The sequence below is a fragment of the Zonotrichia leucophrys genome, chromosome 23 (genome assembly GCF_028769735.1).
Source record: "Zonotrichia leucophrys gambelii isolate GWCS_2022_RI chromosome 23, RI_Zleu_2.0, whole genome shotgun sequence".
Classification (NCBI taxonomy): Eukaryota; Metazoa; Chordata; class Aves; order Passeriformes; family Passerellidae; genus Zonotrichia; species Zonotrichia leucophrys.
In genome coordinates this window covers 122,958-140,376 of record NC_088192.1, presented here as the reverse complement: position 1 = coordinate 140,376, position 17,419 = coordinate 122,958, and the positions used below count along the sequence as shown (strand labels likewise).

The 17,419-nt window shown below is 46.6% G+C and overlaps 1 protein-coding gene across 4 annotated transcripts in view; it reads left to right on the top strand.

Moving 5' to 3' along the window:
- The window catches only part of PHACTR4 (phosphatase and actin regulator 4), a 49,456-nt gene that overhangs the window by 1,747 nt on the left and 30,290 nt on the right, over window positions 1–17,419 (top strand). For all 4 annotated transcript variants that reach the window (XM_064731456.1, XM_064731461.1, XM_064731457.1 and 1 more), the window contains one exon: window positions 15,733–15,779. In XM_064731456.1, coding sequence (XP_064587526.1) covers window positions 15,764–15,779 — 16 coding nt within the window. In that variant the 5' untranslated portion in view covers window positions 15,733–15,763. Of the gene's footprint in view, window positions 1–15,732; window positions 15,780–17,419 lie in introns of those variants that run through there.

Below are 17,419 nucleotides of genomic sequence, written 5' to 3'. Positions count from 1 at the left end.
GATACTATGAGTGAAGAAAGCTGCAAATATCAGTGGGATCATTTGGATTACGTCAAAACACGTCATTTTTCAGGCAAAACTGGAACTTTAGGCTGCAGGGAAGCTGGTAGGACTATTGGGGGCAAAGACATCATCTTGCTCCTGCATCCATTAAGGTGGGAGTGGAGATGCTCCAGGTCATTCATAATGAGTTCCCTTTAGCAGTGATTTTCTGCATACAAATGCCAGGTGGGTTTATTTTTCTGAGTGTGAGAATGCTTTTATTTTTTGCTGGCAAGTTTGGAGCCTGTAGAAAACTAATGTATGTGCAACTGTAGCAGTGTTGGGCCTGGGCTTTGTGTCGAGGGGAAAAAAGCCCTTTCAGAGATCTATTTTTATCAGTTAATTAGTCGCTGTTGCTGACGTGTCAGTGCTGCGGTGATAACTATTCCCAGTTCTTCCCTGCACAGTGGGGTCATGGTTAGGCAAGGAATGCAGCAGCCAGCATGGCTGCTCATCCCCATGGCTGAGTTTAACTCCTTCCAAACTGTGCCCCTCAATCCAAGGGCAGATTCCGTGGGAGGAGCTGGCACACAGCTGAGCAGAAGTTTGTCAGCCTTCAGCAGAGGTGCTTTCCCGTTGCTGACTGCCCGTCATTTTTCCTCTGCCCAGAGGATTTACTGTGTCTCGTACTGTAGGAGCTGAGGTGTGGAGGTTGGTGTGATTTTCCAGTGGCTGGGTGACAGGCCTGGAACCAGAGGTAAAAGGCTGCAGCCTTCCCAGTTCTTGCTCTTATCTGCTGATTTTGAATGACTCAGGACGGTTTGTGTGGCTTGGAAGGTGACCAGGCAGAACATGTAGTGATTACACATTGGTATTTTGCTTCTTGTAGATGAGGAGTTGCTGTTTTCCTGATTTCAAAATGACGAAGCCCTTAATCTGAAAATTCTTGTGTTGTTCATCCTATTGCTTGTGGTGTCACTTGTTTTTGATCCTCAGCTGTGCTGAGATAGGGAGGCGAGAGGCAGCTTTGGTCTCAGCCATACCCTGCTTGTCACTGCCTGAATTTCTTTGTTTATTGGTGAATCTCTGCTCTTTCTGCTGGGGATGGGATGGGGGAGGGAGGACTCATTATCTCCAGAGAGAGGCTTTAAATGCTATTAGCCAAAAGAGCAGGCTTCATCTCCTAACTTGAATGAGTTGAGAGAAATAACACAAAGCGCTGGTGGCAAAGATATGAAAATTGAGAGCGGTCCAAATGGTTTCTCTCTGCTGAACCCCGGAAATAGATTTATTATTTCTTTTCCCTGAGCCTTTGGCTGGTAGCAGCTTTGGAGGAGTGAGGGAAGGGGTAAACAGATTGTTAACTTTACTCTTTAGTGTTTGTGGTTTTTGCATACTGATTCCAAAGCACAGCTAGGAATCGCTCACCTACCAGCTTCGTGCAGTTGTGATGGGCAATTCATTATCAAGGACTAATTAACCGCAGCTGCTGAGTGTCATGGGGCAAAACAAGGTGCATACTGATGAGGTCGATTTGTGCAAGCCTGGCACTTCTGTGCAGTTGGTGCCTTGTGAAACACTTTTAGGATAGATCATTGGACTTCGGTAAAGTTTACTGGCGTTAGAGGTTTGAACCTTTTCGCTGTCAGCTCCAGAAAGCCGCTGCTAAAAGCAGGAATCTCTTGGCTGCCAGTACCTAAAGGTTTTCCTTTAGTTAACCAAACCCCAAAAGTTAACCCCTTTATTACAGCTGTGTTGCCACAGACTCAGTTGTTTAAAATACATCAAGATTAATCCCCACCATTGATTTAAACTGTAGGCTGCCCCATATGGGCTTCCTTCATCACCTCACACTTGTCTGGGAAGGGTGAACCTCTCTTAATGTGCTTTTCTCTCCCTTGGCTTTTAAGGGTGTAATCAAGAAAAGTTTGGCCCTAATCATACAGGAAAGCCTTGGTTTGTAAACTTGGATCAAAGTTTGCGAGGCACTGACTCGTTTGGTGTCTGCGCAGTGTTTAGTGGTGGGCCATGCTCAGACCTCTCGCTGTGTAAACACTGTGTTGCAGAGGGTGACTTAGAAAAAAAAGAGATTATTGCTGGATGTGGCCTTGAGGTTGGGATCACAAGCTGTGTCTCAGGCTGTGCTCATGGAGGTGAAGCTTCCAGAGGTGTTTGTGGACGGGGGATAAAGCCAAAGGTTGTTGTCTTTGGAGGATTTGAGCTTTGAACAAAGCATGTCACTGTGCCAGTGTTCAGGGGACTCTGGCTGTAGTCACATGCCTTTGAAGGTTGTGTTCTCTTGACTAATCCTTCTGTCCCACTCAAAATCAGGTCTGGGATGTGTGTCACCAGCTGAACTCGCTGCTGTAGGTCGGGGGCTCGGCCGTTCTCACTGTGCCTGCTGGAAAGGGGCTTTGGGCACTGCTGTTGCTGTGTTGGCAAGAGCTCCCCTGCAGATGCACAGAAGTGCTGCTGCTGGTGTGTTATCCATCCCTCTCCTCTCCAGAGCTGCCTAAAAGTTTTTGCTGGTTTGCTGCAGTGCCAAGATCCACAGGAAGCAGGTTTGCAGGTACAGCTAACACCTGCCAGCCTTTGGATCCCAGTGCAGGGGAGGCTTAAGTGGGTTTGAGCAGGGATGGGGGCAAGGTCAGAAGGATTTGAGCTGGTCTTTGCTGGCTGCATCAGGTTCTGTGGAAATGCATTTTTAAAGCTGCTCTGCTGCAATGCTGACAGTGGAAATCTGGATGGATCCACAGAATATCTGCTCTGTGTTCCTGGATGGATGACCTTGTGCTGATGAGGTTATCTTTATCAGCTGGGACTAAGGAGGAGGATAATTACTGAAATAGTGATGTCAGATTTGTGCTAGTAAATTTTGGCTTTTATTTTTGGCAATATTAAGTTTAGTGTCTGTTGCAAACCAGGTGAAACAGGAGAAGCAGGAGAAGAGCTGTTACAGAGTCATAGAATATGCTGAGTAGGAAGGGAACCCATCAGGGTCATGGAGTCCAGCTCCTGCTAGATTTGTTCCCTTGTACAGGGTGTTTGTGTGATGCCAGAGGAGAACAAATAATTGTGAGATGAAGGATTGTTATGAGGCTGCTGGATCCCCAAAATCAATGTGACACTAGTGATTACACTAACCAGTATTATTCCACATCTGCTTCTAGCTTCCAAATGAAGCCATCAATCTGTATTTTAATGACTGTGTTCTCTCTACTTATCAACTGTGAGTCTGGGGAAAATAAGGATGCTCAGGTGGACAGGAGGCCTGGTTTAGCTCCCAGCTATGTTGCTGTTGTGGTGTTTGATGTCAGGCAAGTCACTTTTTCCTTGTTTCATCCTTCTGTCTATCCTCTCCAAAATTACCTGTGGTTAGTGAGGATGTCATCCTCCTGTTTATAGCTAGAGGGACAAATTAATTCATCTCAGCCTTAAGGGCCATAATTAGCAGCCAGGTTCTACTGGTCTAGTCCCATCCTGTTCTGTGTCATATGGTGTGTAGGTGGGCCCTTCAGTAAATAGAGTATGAATAACAGGAGGAAGTGTTTGGGTATGTTGGGTAAGTCCAGCATCAGCTGTGTTCAAGGAATTGTTTCTTGATTTTCACCTTGTCCTGTATTTTGTGAATGTGTAATTTAATGTTTTAACTCTGCAATGTTTTCATTTAAATGCATATTCAGGGTTCACACTGGGCTTTCCTGTCTGTGGATCTTGCTTTTTGTATTAAGTGCTTTTGCAAGGGGAGATGTTTGAGAGCTTTTTCAGTGAAATAGGAAAAAAAAAGTTTGCCTTGATTCTACAGTAAATTCCCACTGCTCTTGGGAAGCGGGATTTATAAAAGCTGCTGGGCTGCATTTCAGCATGGAAAGGGAGGTGGGGGAGAAACTACCAGAAATTCATTTCTCCTTTAATATGGAGTTGTATAGGTGATACTGTTGCATGGAGAGCAGCAGTCCTTGCATAAGCACTGGATACATTAACATTTCTAACTAGTAAATTTATGGATAATCTCTTCTTTTGGAGGATTTATTTAGATTTGAGAGCATTAGCCTCTGGGAAAATTAAACCTCTTTTAAATCCACTTTGTTCAGGGACTAGAGAGAGGAACTGCTGGTAAGCCCTGCCATCTTCCTCCCGTGTTTCTCTGGGCTTGATTGGAATTGCAGGGCAGGGACACAGCTGGTCCAGAGGCAGCAGGGCTTTGGTTTTAGTTGCTTTATCCAGTTGTGGCAAAATGGATTTGGAGCCTGTTTGCTGTTCCTGTAAGAGGCATGTGCAGCATTAAGTGCTGCCAAAACCAAGAGAGCCCCTAAAACAACCAGCCCCAAAGGTAAGAAAGATGAAGTGTTTGTGGGAGCTGAAATGTCTGGATAAAGCTGTTTTTCTGCATAATGTCACAGTTTTGGGGGGCCGGTGGTGACTGAACTGTCAGTGTGCTGGGTGCTGCTGTGCCTGCTGAGGTGTACCTTCATTTCAGGTGGCTGATTCATGGCTCTGTGTATTTAATCATAGTTTCTATAGCAGTGAAATCTTTAACAAGCAGGTGGAGTTTGCTCTTAGTCCATTGCGGGTTCACGTGAATGTCGTGGCTGATTCATTCCTGTGTTCTTGGTGAGCAGAGTCATTTCATAGGGGATAACATTGAAGGCAATTCTGTGTTTCTGGTACATGTAATGAGTACTGAAACAGCTCTTTCATTTTAATAGTATCACTATTTTTAATATTATATTGTGAGCATTGCTTTGTCCTGTCATGTGTGGCTGCACTGCTGAGTAAATGCAGAGTAGGATTCCTTATGCTGATGTGAATGTTTATCTTACTACCTTTTGATTATCATTTAAGATAATTAAACCTGTGATTGTAGACTTCAGTCTTCCTGTGTTCTCCACAAATGCATCCCTCAGGGTTTGATATTACTTGTTGTCTCATAATGTGACTGTGGTTTGGTCCTGTTGTACTGAAAGCTCAAATTCTTTAATTCTTCGGTATTTCCAAGGTGGCTTTGGTGCAGGAAGCAGTTTTCATTCTTAATGCCAGCAGCAAGGGGCTTGATTTGCATCCTCAAGATAATGTGGGTAGTTGTTTTGTGTGGATTTAGAGCCACATGTTGCGTTTCTCTGGTGTCCTACAAAATATGTTGTGTTCTTGAACTTGGATCAGAATGTTGATCTGGAGAAGGGCCCTGTTGGGTCCCTCAGTGGGATGAGAGTTCTCTGGGAATGGCTGACAGTGCTGCTGATGAGTTTGGCTTCAACAAAACTTCATTTGGAGCTGGTGTTGAGGTTGCTTTTGGGGAAGTGTGACAGTTTAATATTTGCCTGCATTGATCATACTCTCTTCATCCTTGCCCTCTTTTGAGCGTGAGCACTTTAGAAGCAAATAAAGCTTACTCATCAAAAATCCCCATTCTGATGTGGCATGTCACTTGCTTGTGACAACTATTTCAGTTGAAACAGGAGTGTGTTGGGAATGGATTTGTATCTCCATTAAACAGGAGGGGACCGTGTCCTTTGCCAGGAGTCTGTCAGAGATGTTGAAATGCTGAAAATTGTTGTATTGAAGTTGCCGTGCGTGGGGATCAGCAGCAGCAGGCTGACTTTTGCCCAAGTGAATGTGTGGGGTTAACCTGCTGTCCAAAATGCAGCACTACAGCGCTTGGGAGTGTAGTGCATGGGGAGCTGGGGTGGTGGATGCCAGCACTGCTCAGCTCTGGGAGTGCAATTCCTGCCTCCTCCTTCATAGTGAATGGCTCCTGTTTTTTATTGTGGGTGTCCCTTGGAGCTGGAAATCGGAGAGGCTTTGCCTGTTAGGCACGCTGTGTGCAGGTGAAGTGGAGGTCCTGGTTTATATGCCATTTCTGTTAGTGTTGAAGGCAGGAACACTTTGTTCCCTGCTTTTGATTGTAGCAGTTTGGAGTGTGAGATCTTCCAAGCTTAATTTTGTGAAGCTTTCTCACAGTTGCAGGCCTGATGCTGGAATTTAGTGTCTCTGCAAGCTCAGTCTTCAAAAGGAATTCTTTCTTGGGAGGCTGTGTTTGTGCTGGCTGATAGCAACTTAGCTCGGCTACCTGTAATCACTGTCTACGTTTGTAGTAGCCATTGTGGGGTGAAATGTTTGCTGCCTTGCGGCAGAGTGTTTGTCAAATAGTCTCATTTAGTGCACCCAGATTTTTAACAGATGGGACAGATTTCTGTGAGCCTGGGCAACCACTACAATTGCTTTGCAAGGTGAGACATTTCTGTTTTGATGGGTGGGAGAATTAATAATGCTGTGTGATTCATTCCAGTGATGTGTCTGGTTTTGGATCAGATTTGGATTTTTTGTAAAGGATATTAGCATTTGTCTTCAGAGAAAGCTAAATTGAAAGGCAAAAGATGACAGAAGCAGTTCCTGAGCTGATAGGATGAATGAATCTTGTGGCTAGAGAGCCCTGTACACTTGAGGGGACTGGAAAATTGGTCTAGGGCAGCGTGATCAGCGTGCTCAGAAACTCTTCCCTTGTGCTTGGGGTGCCAGGAGGGCACCAGGGCAGTGGCGCCAGGGCAGTGCAGTGTGGAGCGGAGGGCTGTGGGACACAGCTCTGCCTTGGCTCTGCAGGGATCTGTCCTGTGGGTAGCCGGGTCCTGATGGAAGCGTTCTGCAGATGGCCAGACTTGCTGAGCAGCACAGGAACCACAAGCCCAGGAGCAGGGAAGGCAGTGTCGGTGTCTGCTGCTTTTGGAGCTCGGTGTGCACTGCAGAAAGCCTCTGTGCTGATTCTGTCTTTGCAAAGGCAGCAGTGTCTGAGGGAGTATTCAGCAGTCCCTGGTGGCCTCCGTTTGCCTAGCCCTGTTCCTGCTGTGAATCTGAGGCCACCCTAAATACCACCACACTTGAGGGATTACAGGGCAGGTCCAGCAGGAGGGAGCAAGGCAGAATTCAGGCTCCATTTTAGTGTTTTATTGCCTGCTCTTGGGGCCATCACTTCCTTTGCAAAGGAAGTGATTTACTTTCTGCAGAATTGCCCTGGACATAAGTAGGGTGTGCAAGAAAGTGAAAATCTCTGGTGATGACTGAGCTGTTCCATGTTAAATTTAATCATCGGGGGACATGTGGGGCAGGTGATGCATTAGTCAGATCTCAGGATGTGATCTGCCAGTGGAGGGATGTGGTCCCCAAAAGCCAGAGTGTGCCTGTGTGTTTTAGCAGATTGCAATTTAAGTGTGCTAGGAGCGAGTCTGAACTGTTTTTGTGGCTGGAGGATTGCTGGTTTATGTCGTGATCCCTTAACAAAACAGCTCTGATGGAGGCAGCCTCTGCCATCCGGCTTTGTGTCTCAGCAGGACAAAGGCTGTGCTGGAAGCAAAGCGGGTGTCTGTGCCTGGTGTGTCCATCTGTGCTGGCTGGGAGAGAGCTGGAATTTGGAAATGCTTTTAACCGTGTGGGGGGAGCAGGTGGCTTTTCATCCCCAAGAACTGTTTATTCTGGTATAGATTGGGGCAGGGTTCTGTTGCTGCCCATTGTTCCAAGAAAGTGGGAGGAATGAGGGGTAGAAAGCGTGGAACTGGTTAAACTGGAATTCCTGGGTAGTGCCTGCCCTTGAGTTATGATCAGCGAGGTCCTGCTTATTTCAAAACAGAGAGCTGAGAAATCCTGCTGCTTTGGGATCAGTTGGTGCTTTAGGGTTTTGCTTCTAGGTGTACTGGAGGAGTTTAAGAATAGTTTTGTAGCAGATAAATAATCTTGTAAATATGAGTAAACAATCTTGGTTTGTCACAGATGCTCTGAGATGATGCAGGATGGGTTCTCATGGCTTGGTGATCAAACAGCATGGGGAGATAAGGGTGGCACCTTCCCTGGGGTGTCTGCAGTGGGACAAGGGACAGAGGAGTGGGCTGGATCTGTGATTCTGTTGGGTTTTCAAGGCTATTTGGTGCTGGGAAGGCTGACTCGATGTCCCCCCAGCCCAGTCCTAGCCCACTGCAGCCCTGTGTGGGGCTGCAGCTGTGTGAACTTCCAGAGGTGCTGTGGCTGCCGAGCAGCTCCTGTGCGTTCGCTCCCTTCCCTTGTTCTCCAGCGACTGCTGTGGCCCACGTGACAGACAAATTGAGGAACTGAACTGCATTCAAGGCAGCTGCTTCTGCACCAGGCTGGTTTTGGCTGGGTTAGCTGCTCTGTGAGATCTCTGGGTCCTGTGCAGGGAAGGGCTGGGAGCTCCTGGATGTACCTGGAGTGCTCCTAAGGCGTGTCTTGTGGAGCATCCTCTGCTTGTGGATCCTCATGCTGCGTACGCAGAGCCACGTCCAGCACCCTTCCTGTTAATGCAGCCCATCCCACGGCATTTCCTCAGCTCCTGCGCCTCGAGAATGTTGAGACGTTGACGTTGTCTCTAATTTTAAAGTCCTCTCTGCTCCTCAGTGTTATAATGATTCCCTTGCTTAAATTTGCACAGTTGCAGAAGAGCATTTTTTCCTGGTTGCCTTCCTGGCCCAGGTCAGCTAACCTGCCTGCAGGGCACAAGGAGAGATTTGTCGCTTCAGTTGGGTGTTTTTTCAACCATTGTTACTGTGGAAGGTCCTTTTGTGGCTGGAAAGAAGCCCTGATAGTTTTGTTGAGCTCTTAATGCAGCTAAACGTGTTGGCTGGAAAATGTCATTTCTAATGGAAAGTTAGAGTGGTGATGAGAGAAGAGAGCTGAAACATTCCTGTTCTTGGGGGAGTTCCAGGAGATTACTGTCTTTAAGATTATCCCATTTAAGATTTAATTAACGATTATTTGGAGGAGTATATCAGACCAAAACCTAAAAGATGAGTGACCATGTGCTGAGCAGCATAGTCTAGTGGAAGATGTCTCTGCCTATGGCAGAAGGTTGGAATTAGATGATCTTTAAAGGCCCTTCCAACCCAAACCATTCCGCGATTGTGTCCCTGCCTGAAAGCATTTGTAAGAGCAGTAGGAAAGGCACAGCTTCCACCTGAGATTAAAATCAACTTTGGCCCAGTAGGTGAGATGGCTGCACTAAGCACCATCCCCAGGCAATCAGTGTTGCTGCTTCATAAACTTTGTGCACAACCATGAGAACTACAAAAGATTTTTTTTTTTTTGTTTCTCATTCAGAAGCTTTATGAGCTTATTTTCACAATGGGATGCCTTGCTGCCTACACTTAATGTTATAAAGACTGCCAGATCAGTAGTGGGAATTAATTTCTCTACTGTCCTAGTTAAAGCCTGGGCACCTTTTTATTAAAGCTGTAGCTTTGCAAGAAAATAATTGCCTGAGAAGGGCTTCTTCAAGGAAATTTGATATCTTAATCAGAAATAATTAGAAATTATGCTAGTGAGTCTGTGAAAGAAAAAAATAATGCTACAACTGAATTTAAAAGTACCTGAACCGCTTGGCACAATCTGCTTCAAAAGGTGAAATGTAATGCTCCTATAGATTCAGTGATGTAATTCCAGAGTGTTGATTCAGAAAGAGCTTTAATTTCAAACGGGTGAGTTGTTCCCAGTTAAAAGCATTGGTCTGTGAGTTGACAACACAGCATAGGTTTCCTGTATCTCATATTTTTTCAAGTGGGAACGTTGCATTGCCTTTGTGGAATTTGATTACAGATGCCTGGTTTATGTGCTGGAACGTGCAGCAGAGAAGGCATGGAGTTTAATCTGATTGCACAAACCCTGTGGGCTGTTTATCCCAGGAAGCAGTTGGGCATTCAGGGTGCTTTGGGAAAGACCCTTATGGCAGGATTGCAAATTCAGCTCTGCTGCTGCTGGATTTTTGGGAGGTCAGGTGAGCTTTCTAACAAATTCATTTTAGTGCTTTGATGGTGGTTAAGCTCATTCCTCTCACTTTTTAAACAGAGGCTAAAAGAAACACTTTTCAAATGGGCTCTGCAGTGGCAGAGAGGAAAAGTGGCCTCGTTCTGGGGAGGAAATGGTGGTTGCAAATGAAATTGTCTATCGAGTCATAATTGCAGGGGCATGACCACAGCACTGAGCGAGTACTCTGCTGCTAAGTTTTTATTCAAAGTTTGATGAAAATAGAAACCACAAAATGAAGGCAGAAGTGGTTTGAATTTTACCCCAGAAGCCAGAGGTAAATAAGTAACCCTGTTATTTTGTGCGTTTTGGGGGTGTGCTGCAGAACCGACACAGATTATTATAGCTCAGCTGGTGCGTGCAGCCCGCAGTCCTCAGCTGCTCTCCGGAACGGTGGGTCCAGGATGAGAGGTTTGCTCACTGTCCCTGGAGGTGCTCGAGGAACAGCTGCACGTGGCACTCTGCTCTGCTTGGCAGCGTGGTGAGTGGTCACAGGTTGGACCCAGTGATTCTGGAGATCTTTTCCAGCCTCAGAGATTCTTTGCTAGAGCAGTAAGGCTGTGGGGTCGGGAGTCCCACTCCAGTGTTCTGCGCAGCATGGCCGGGAGTACTTTTAAGGCTTGCTTTTGCCCAGGTGTTGGAAAAAGCCACTCACCTTCCCCGTGGTGCTGCCCTAGAGGATGCAGCTCCCTTCCCTTTCCAGTTCCTCTCTGGTAACCTTATATTACTGTGCCACCCACAGGCAGCTACCGAGCTGCTGGAAAACATTTGCTGTTTGCATGGGGAGCCACTTATCAAATGTTCAATCTGTGACAAAAAGCCACCGGTTTCATTGACTGTAATATGAACTGTATTGAGGTTTTCAGTCCTGTTTTTTCCAATTTTCTGTTTAAATTGCACATAGAGCTGTTATGCTAATGTCTGATTTTTCCACTTCTTCCACAAAACCCATTCCTTGTGCTAACCAGCTGCTGTGCTCCTGCTCAAAGCCACTGCTTCCCAACAAGTGCAGAAATGCTTTTAGTGTTGGGATCCTTGGAAAGAGAGTGAAACTGCTGGGCTGCTAATTAGTGGTACACCCCATTAATTGGCATGTTGCCACATTAGGCTGCAGAACAACTGGGTTTAATCTGTGTGGTTTTACTGAGGAGGAATATTCTGATTTCCCTCCAACTGACCTCTCCACTGCTCAGTGTGTGATTAGTGCAGAACAAACTGGGTCAGCCGAGGCTGCTCAAAGGATTTTGAAACCAGCATTTGTTGTTCCAGCAATTTGCAGAAACCATGAAATGATGCTCAAACCATGTGAGCAAACCAAGACTTTTAGATGGAGCTGGTTTGTTTTAGATGGAGTTAGAACAATACATGAGCTTTTTGTCATCCACTGAATTGAAAAGGAGCTTGTGCATCTCTTCCCCTTTGTACCACTCTATCCAACAAGAGGTTAATTATACCTTTACACCTTGTCTTGTAATCTGTACTAGGGCATTTGGCATGGCTGATCTATTCAGGCTTTTTAAGAATTTCCCTTGTAATACTTAAACTCCAGTTGTGCACCCATGCTATAATCTCTCCTTTGGGAGAATACTTAGGTGCCGTTGAGGTATTCTGCTTTGTAGAACAGAATTTTAATATTGTTTATCATACCATGCTCTTAATCTCACTGCTGGCAGATGAAATGAGTTTCTTTAGCCCTCCCCCTGAGGACCTGATGGAGTTTCATTGCCAACAGACCCATGGCATTAGGTGGAGTTATCTCAGCTTTGCAAAAATCCACTCATCTGTCTTCCTGGAAGGAGTAATTATTGGTGAGAGAATAAAATGTTGATTTTATTTTTGAAATTGCATTTATAAAAAGGAATGGGCAGCCAGATCCATGGGCTAGTTGGGGAGGGTTTGTGAGTCTGGCCCTCGAGAAACATTTGCAGCTGGGGAGAGCCCTGATGGCTTGGATCAACCATTCAAGTGGAGTTTGGCAGATCAGGGAGGAAGAGTCAGGACGTTCTCTGCGTGATGAAGCAGAGACTGCTCCGTGCCTGGCTGCCATCTCCCAGCTGGCCTTATTCCTGGTGTCTGCTTTGTATTGTTATGCTGGTGAGCTGTTGTGGGCAGCATCTGCCCTTTGCTGGGCTCTCATCATCTGCCCCAGTGGGAGCCTTCTGGGTGCTGCTGCAGTAATGTAGTTTTTTAAGGAGTGTAAAGCAAAGGGCTGAAATGGCAATAATATAATATTTGTTTATTGGCTGTTACTAGCACCATATTGGGTCAAAATAAATAATCATCTGGGAGTTGTCAGGTGAGCTTGTTTAATTTCATGGGTCATGGTCTATATTAATGCAGGAGCATGTTCCTCAAGCTATGGGTATTTGTTAACCCTTCCTTTCCCTCCAGCTGGTGGATATAGTTCCAAACAGTTATAAGAGCATCCTTTCTCTCCCCCACGTGCATTTTTTTCCAAGAGAGCCTTGGGTTTTGTGTCTCATTACAGTAAAAGCCCTGTAGTAGCTGCCCAGCTGCTGTCGTGTCCCTCTCTGGGATGGTGATTTAGAGCTGAGCCAGCATGGAAACTGCGTTTCCATGCCTAAGGCAAGCCTGTTGGCAGCCACTGTGGAGAAGTAATGTGCCACTTCTGCTTGGAAGAGTTGTCAGTTTTCTAGTTTAGTTGGGGTAAACAACCAACATTGGCTTAGGTTTTAGCTGGACTTCTGGAAATGTGCTGTAGTCTTTTGAAGAAAGCTGTTCATGTTACTGGAGGAGATGAGCAGTGAGGACAGAGGGGTCCAGCTAATGAGCTTCATTCTGAAAGAAACTGCATGCTTAATGTTCCAGAGGTCTGGGTAAGGATTGCTGAAAATGAGATGGTGAGGAAGGAGGGAAGCTGTAAAAGGGCTTTCAGTAAGGCTCGTGGATGTGGATTGCCCAAGGCTGGAGCAAACAGTGGCACCTTGGTGTGCAGCTTCGTGGTCCTGTCAAGGTCCTGTCATCCCCAGCCCACTCCTCTGGATGTGCTTGGTGTGCATCAGGTCAGCTTTGAGTGTTCCCAGAGCAGCTGCATTGGTGCTGGTGCAAGGAATGGGTAGGAGGGCATGGGAGGAGATCCACAATCTGGAATTGGGCTGGTTTGTGTTGCTGGGAGAGAATGTGACAGAGCTGGGAAAGACAAAATTCCCTGTGCACAGGGAGTGTGTTAAGACTGAAGAAACAGGGTAAAAACACTCCAGCATTGCTGTGAAACAGTCCTTTTCTATTGTGTGTGGATTAGCTGCCTAGCTGGAAAGAAGCCATCGCCTTTCTGCAGGAGTTCAGAGCCGGGTCAATGGAACAGGAATATATTCTTAGAGTGGTACAAAGAGCTGGGGAAAAAGCTGCTAAGTGTTTGAAGTCTTGAGGCAGACAAAGACGTGGTTCTGCTGCTGTGGTGGCCTGAGTACCAGAGGGGCAGGGGAGAGTCCTGAGCTGTGCCGGCAGCAGCGGGGCTCTCAGGAACAGGAATTTCACACAGCTGTCAGGCCCAGGGAATGTAGGGCACTCAGAGGACATGAATATTCAGAGAGCTGTGGCATGTCATGCTAGAGGAAATGAAAAAGCCAAGTTTTCTCAGAAGTAGGTATCTGGGAAACCTATGACAGTAGGGGATAAAAGCATATTTCTGTTCTGTGGAGTGGGTTATCTCAAATATCATTCCAGAATACAGCTTTCCGGTTAGCCACTCGTCGTAGTTAATGCTGGCAGCAGGATCTGCGCTGCTTAATCCATTCTCTGGTAGAAGTTCCTGTTCCTTAGTGCAGGCAGTGCTGCGGGAATGCAGACTTTGCTCCTTCTTCCTCTACCCTGGCATTGCTTTTTTTCCCCCAGTGTGCCTCTTATGCTGGTTCTGTTGATAACCAGATATTGTGGATTTAGTGTTCTGCTCAGAAAGAGGCTTGCAGCACAGGCCGAGGTGCTCCCAGCTGTGCCATGGGGCAGTGACAGATGTCTGGGGTGTGCACAGTGAGCGTCCAGCAGTGGCTGCTGCCAGGATCAGTGTTCCGGGCACAAACGTGCCCCTTGCAGTGCAGAGCTCGGCGCAGCCTGTGCAGCAGTGCCCTTGAGAGGCAAATCAAACCCAGCTCCTGGGGAGCAGTGAGAGCACTGCTGTCATCTGTGCTGAGGTTCAAGCAGGCCTTGAGGTGGCGGTTTCAGTTTCCCTTCTGCTTTCCTTTCCCACAAGGGTGTGCTTGAAAGGGCAGGCAGGGATGGTGGTGGCTCTTCTGCCTTGAGTGGGGGAGCATTCCGTGGCAGGAGACTGGAGCAGATGAGGGCCAGGCTCTGCACCTAGGGAGTAAGAGACAGGATAAGAGAAAACAGCCTCGGGTTGTGTCAGGGAGTTTTAGGTTGGATATCAGGGAAAGTTCCTTCACCAAAAGGGTTGTCAAGGCATGGCACAGGCTGCTCGGAGCAGTGTTGGAGTCACCATTCCTGGAAGCGTCAAAAACACGGGGGTGTGGCACTTGAGGACACGGGTTCGTGGTTGGACTTAATCATCTTAGAGGGCTTTTTCAGCTTGAATGGTTCTGTCGTTCATTCATTCCAGTTCTTGCAAATGGTGTCCTTGATGCAACACGTGGATGCACCAAACCATGCATCCAAATGTGTGTGAAAGCTGTATTTTAACAGTGTTAATGGATTAGACTGGAGGGATTGAGGGTGTTTCCTGAGCAACTTGTGGCTGTCTGCCTCAGAAATCAAAACCTTCTGATGTTCTTGTTTGCTGCCCGTACAGATACTTGTTCCTTTTTCTAAGCTGTGTAAAGCTGTGATCCCCAATTGTGTTTTGAGGGTTTAATGGCTCTGTTGAGGTGTTTCTCCCTTCCATGAGAACATCGCTGCGATGGGATTTGAGCTACATCAGAGAGAAGTAGCCTGGAGCATGGTTGTCTGATCCAAAGAAGCATTTTCCCCCACACAGCTGAGCAAAGCAAAGCTGAAAAGCCCCACTGGCAGAGCTTCCATGGATGGTGTGCTGTGGTTGTCCCCGCTGGCACTGCAGCCCTGGGATGCTCTTGAACAAGCTGAGCACGTGCTGCACACTCAGCACGTTGTCACATGAAGATGACGAGCTGGTGTGACGTTAAACTATAGCCACCAAACTGTGCTTTGTGCTGGGGTCAAAGAGGATGAGTTGGCCTGGGCTTCATGAGGAGAAGGTTAGGCAGAAGTGGGCTGTTGATAAAGGCTGGCTTCAACTCCTCAGCACTGGAACAACCTGATTTTGTAGTTCTTCCCTAGTCACCCCATGCTGTTCCTGCTGACATGTCCAGTTCCGGTGGTCTAAGTTTGAACTGCAAGATTTTGAGGACAGAACCTCCCTTTTTCTAAAATAATGAGCCTGTTTTTACTGTGCTGCAGAATCTGTCAAAATCAAGACACATTGTGATTTCCCCAAACTTAGTTCCCCTGGCATCTCATTTCAGAACTTGCTCCAGAAAAAAAGTGTCTTTTCTACTAAAATCCTGGTTCCTTTTTTTTGTGTTCCCCCACCCCAGTATGTTCAGAAGTGCCTTCACGCTGTGTGACATCTGAAATACTTCCTGTGCACGTGCTGTGCTGCCTTTGCTAGATAAGCAGTAGGCTGTTCCCTTTTACAGCAGGCACATCCCTTCCTGAAGAGGCAGATGTGGAATGTTTTCCCTGGGAACAAATATTGCTGCCTTGTAATTATGTCACCTTAATTTTGTTTCTCTTTTCTTTCCATTACAGCATGTGTGTGATTAGAAGCTTCTTATGCCTTCCATGAGGGGTGACAATGTCACACTCTTCCTAGTTTGGGGCAGGATTTCTGCTCTAGGTTCCCTCCGCACTGGTTTTGTGTAGGCTGAGCAGAGTTGACAGAGAAATAAAAGTAAATCTGAGCTTTGTTCTCACTTGGAATTTTAATTTGTGTGTTGACTTTGTTTCCTGTTTTTGTAGGAATTTCTCTGGACACTAGTGTACAAGAGGAATGGAGGAGAACGCCGGTGAGTACAGTCTTAGGTATCTCACCACAGATTATGGACCTGACCTGTCCTCCTTGGCTACGCATTATAAAGAACCTGATTGATTACTTTAAACTTAGTGTCTTCATTTCAAGTGTGGAAGGTGATTAGGAAATAATGTAGTTTGGCAGATGCATCAGCTGCATTTGTACTGTGGTGTGCACCAGATCTGACTGAAGCTCTGTACACATGGAAGATCTTTTTGGAATCTCCCATCTGTGAAACTTGGAATACTGGTCTCTTGGCTATCCTGAGTTCTTGAAAACAGGTAACATCCCCTTTCTTAATAAGGAAGAGGCCAGAAGCAATGAGCTGGTTTGAACAAGGCACATGGCAAGGCATAAAGGAGGATCAGCTTCTGGTTGTTCCTGTTGTTCTATATTTATTCCTTTAGGCTGCTCTGTGTTGCAGAAGATACAGGATTTTTTTTTAATTAAAATTTAAATCTCTTGCTCTAGGCAGTGTGTAGTGCTTGCCCTGAAGCAATCAAATTCATTGCTGGTAGGTTTAACTGATGCAAGGATATGGTTGGGACTAAAACTCACAGATTTTTTGCTTAGAGATTGCCTTGAAGAGCTCTTCCATCTGTTTGCCTAAAACGGCTATAAGAAAGGAGTTAAATGCCCATTTTTTCCCTGGCATTGACACGAGGTTTGCATGAAAGCTCTTGCCTGCACCATGGGAAACCGGTATCCACACAGCATATTGGCCCCACATCTTCTGGACTGTGATACTGCAGTTGGTGATTCTAACTCGTAAATAATATTTCTAGGTTATTCTGTGCAGTCAGTGATGCCATCCTGAAAGCTTTGGGAATGGTTCTACTTGTCAGCAGGGCAGTATGCTTGATGAGGCAGATGAAGGCCAGTTTTTGGGGCCTGATTAGATCATCTGCGAGCCAAGAGCTCCTGCATAAATGTGCTTGTAGTCCTGGTGGCAAGAACTGCTGTGCCCCCTTTGTCAGGCTGTAAGGCGCACATTTAATCTGTGGTGATTGCTTTCCCTTCTGATTTGCTCGTGGCAAACAAATTGCGCAAGATGACTTGTGGAGGGGGTGGCAGGTGAAGCGAGTGTGGCACTGGCAGCTGAGGCTGGAGCTGTGCCTGTGGAGGTGGCAGCTCCTGCTCAGCCCTGGGACACAGCACAGCACAGCAGGGCCATTTCTCAGTCCCTAGAGCTTCAATTACTGGGATGGCTTTGAGCAGCATCAAGGCCAGGTTGGATGAGGTTCTCAGCAAACCTGGTCTAGTGGAAGGTGTCCCTGCCGCAGCAGGGGCTGGAGCAAGATATTCGAGAGATATTCAAGGTCCCTCCCATTCCCAGCCATTGTGGTCAGTGAGCTCTCCTCATTCACCAGGGCTGGGACTGTCACCAGCCACCTCTTTTCCCATCACAAAGCTTTGTGTCCCTTTTCACGGGCATTTGAACCCCATTTTTTGGCTAGATCAGTGAGACACAGAGCTGGAGCCTTTTGAGGTTTCTGAGAGTGCGTGTTCTGATGAGTGCTGGGATGTGAAAAGCTCTATGTTCTGTTTGTATTTTGCCAACTTTACTGAAGTTACTTCCCCATTCCCTCTGAGCAACTTGAGCAGTGCCAGTTCAGGATGGAGGATCCGTCCTGG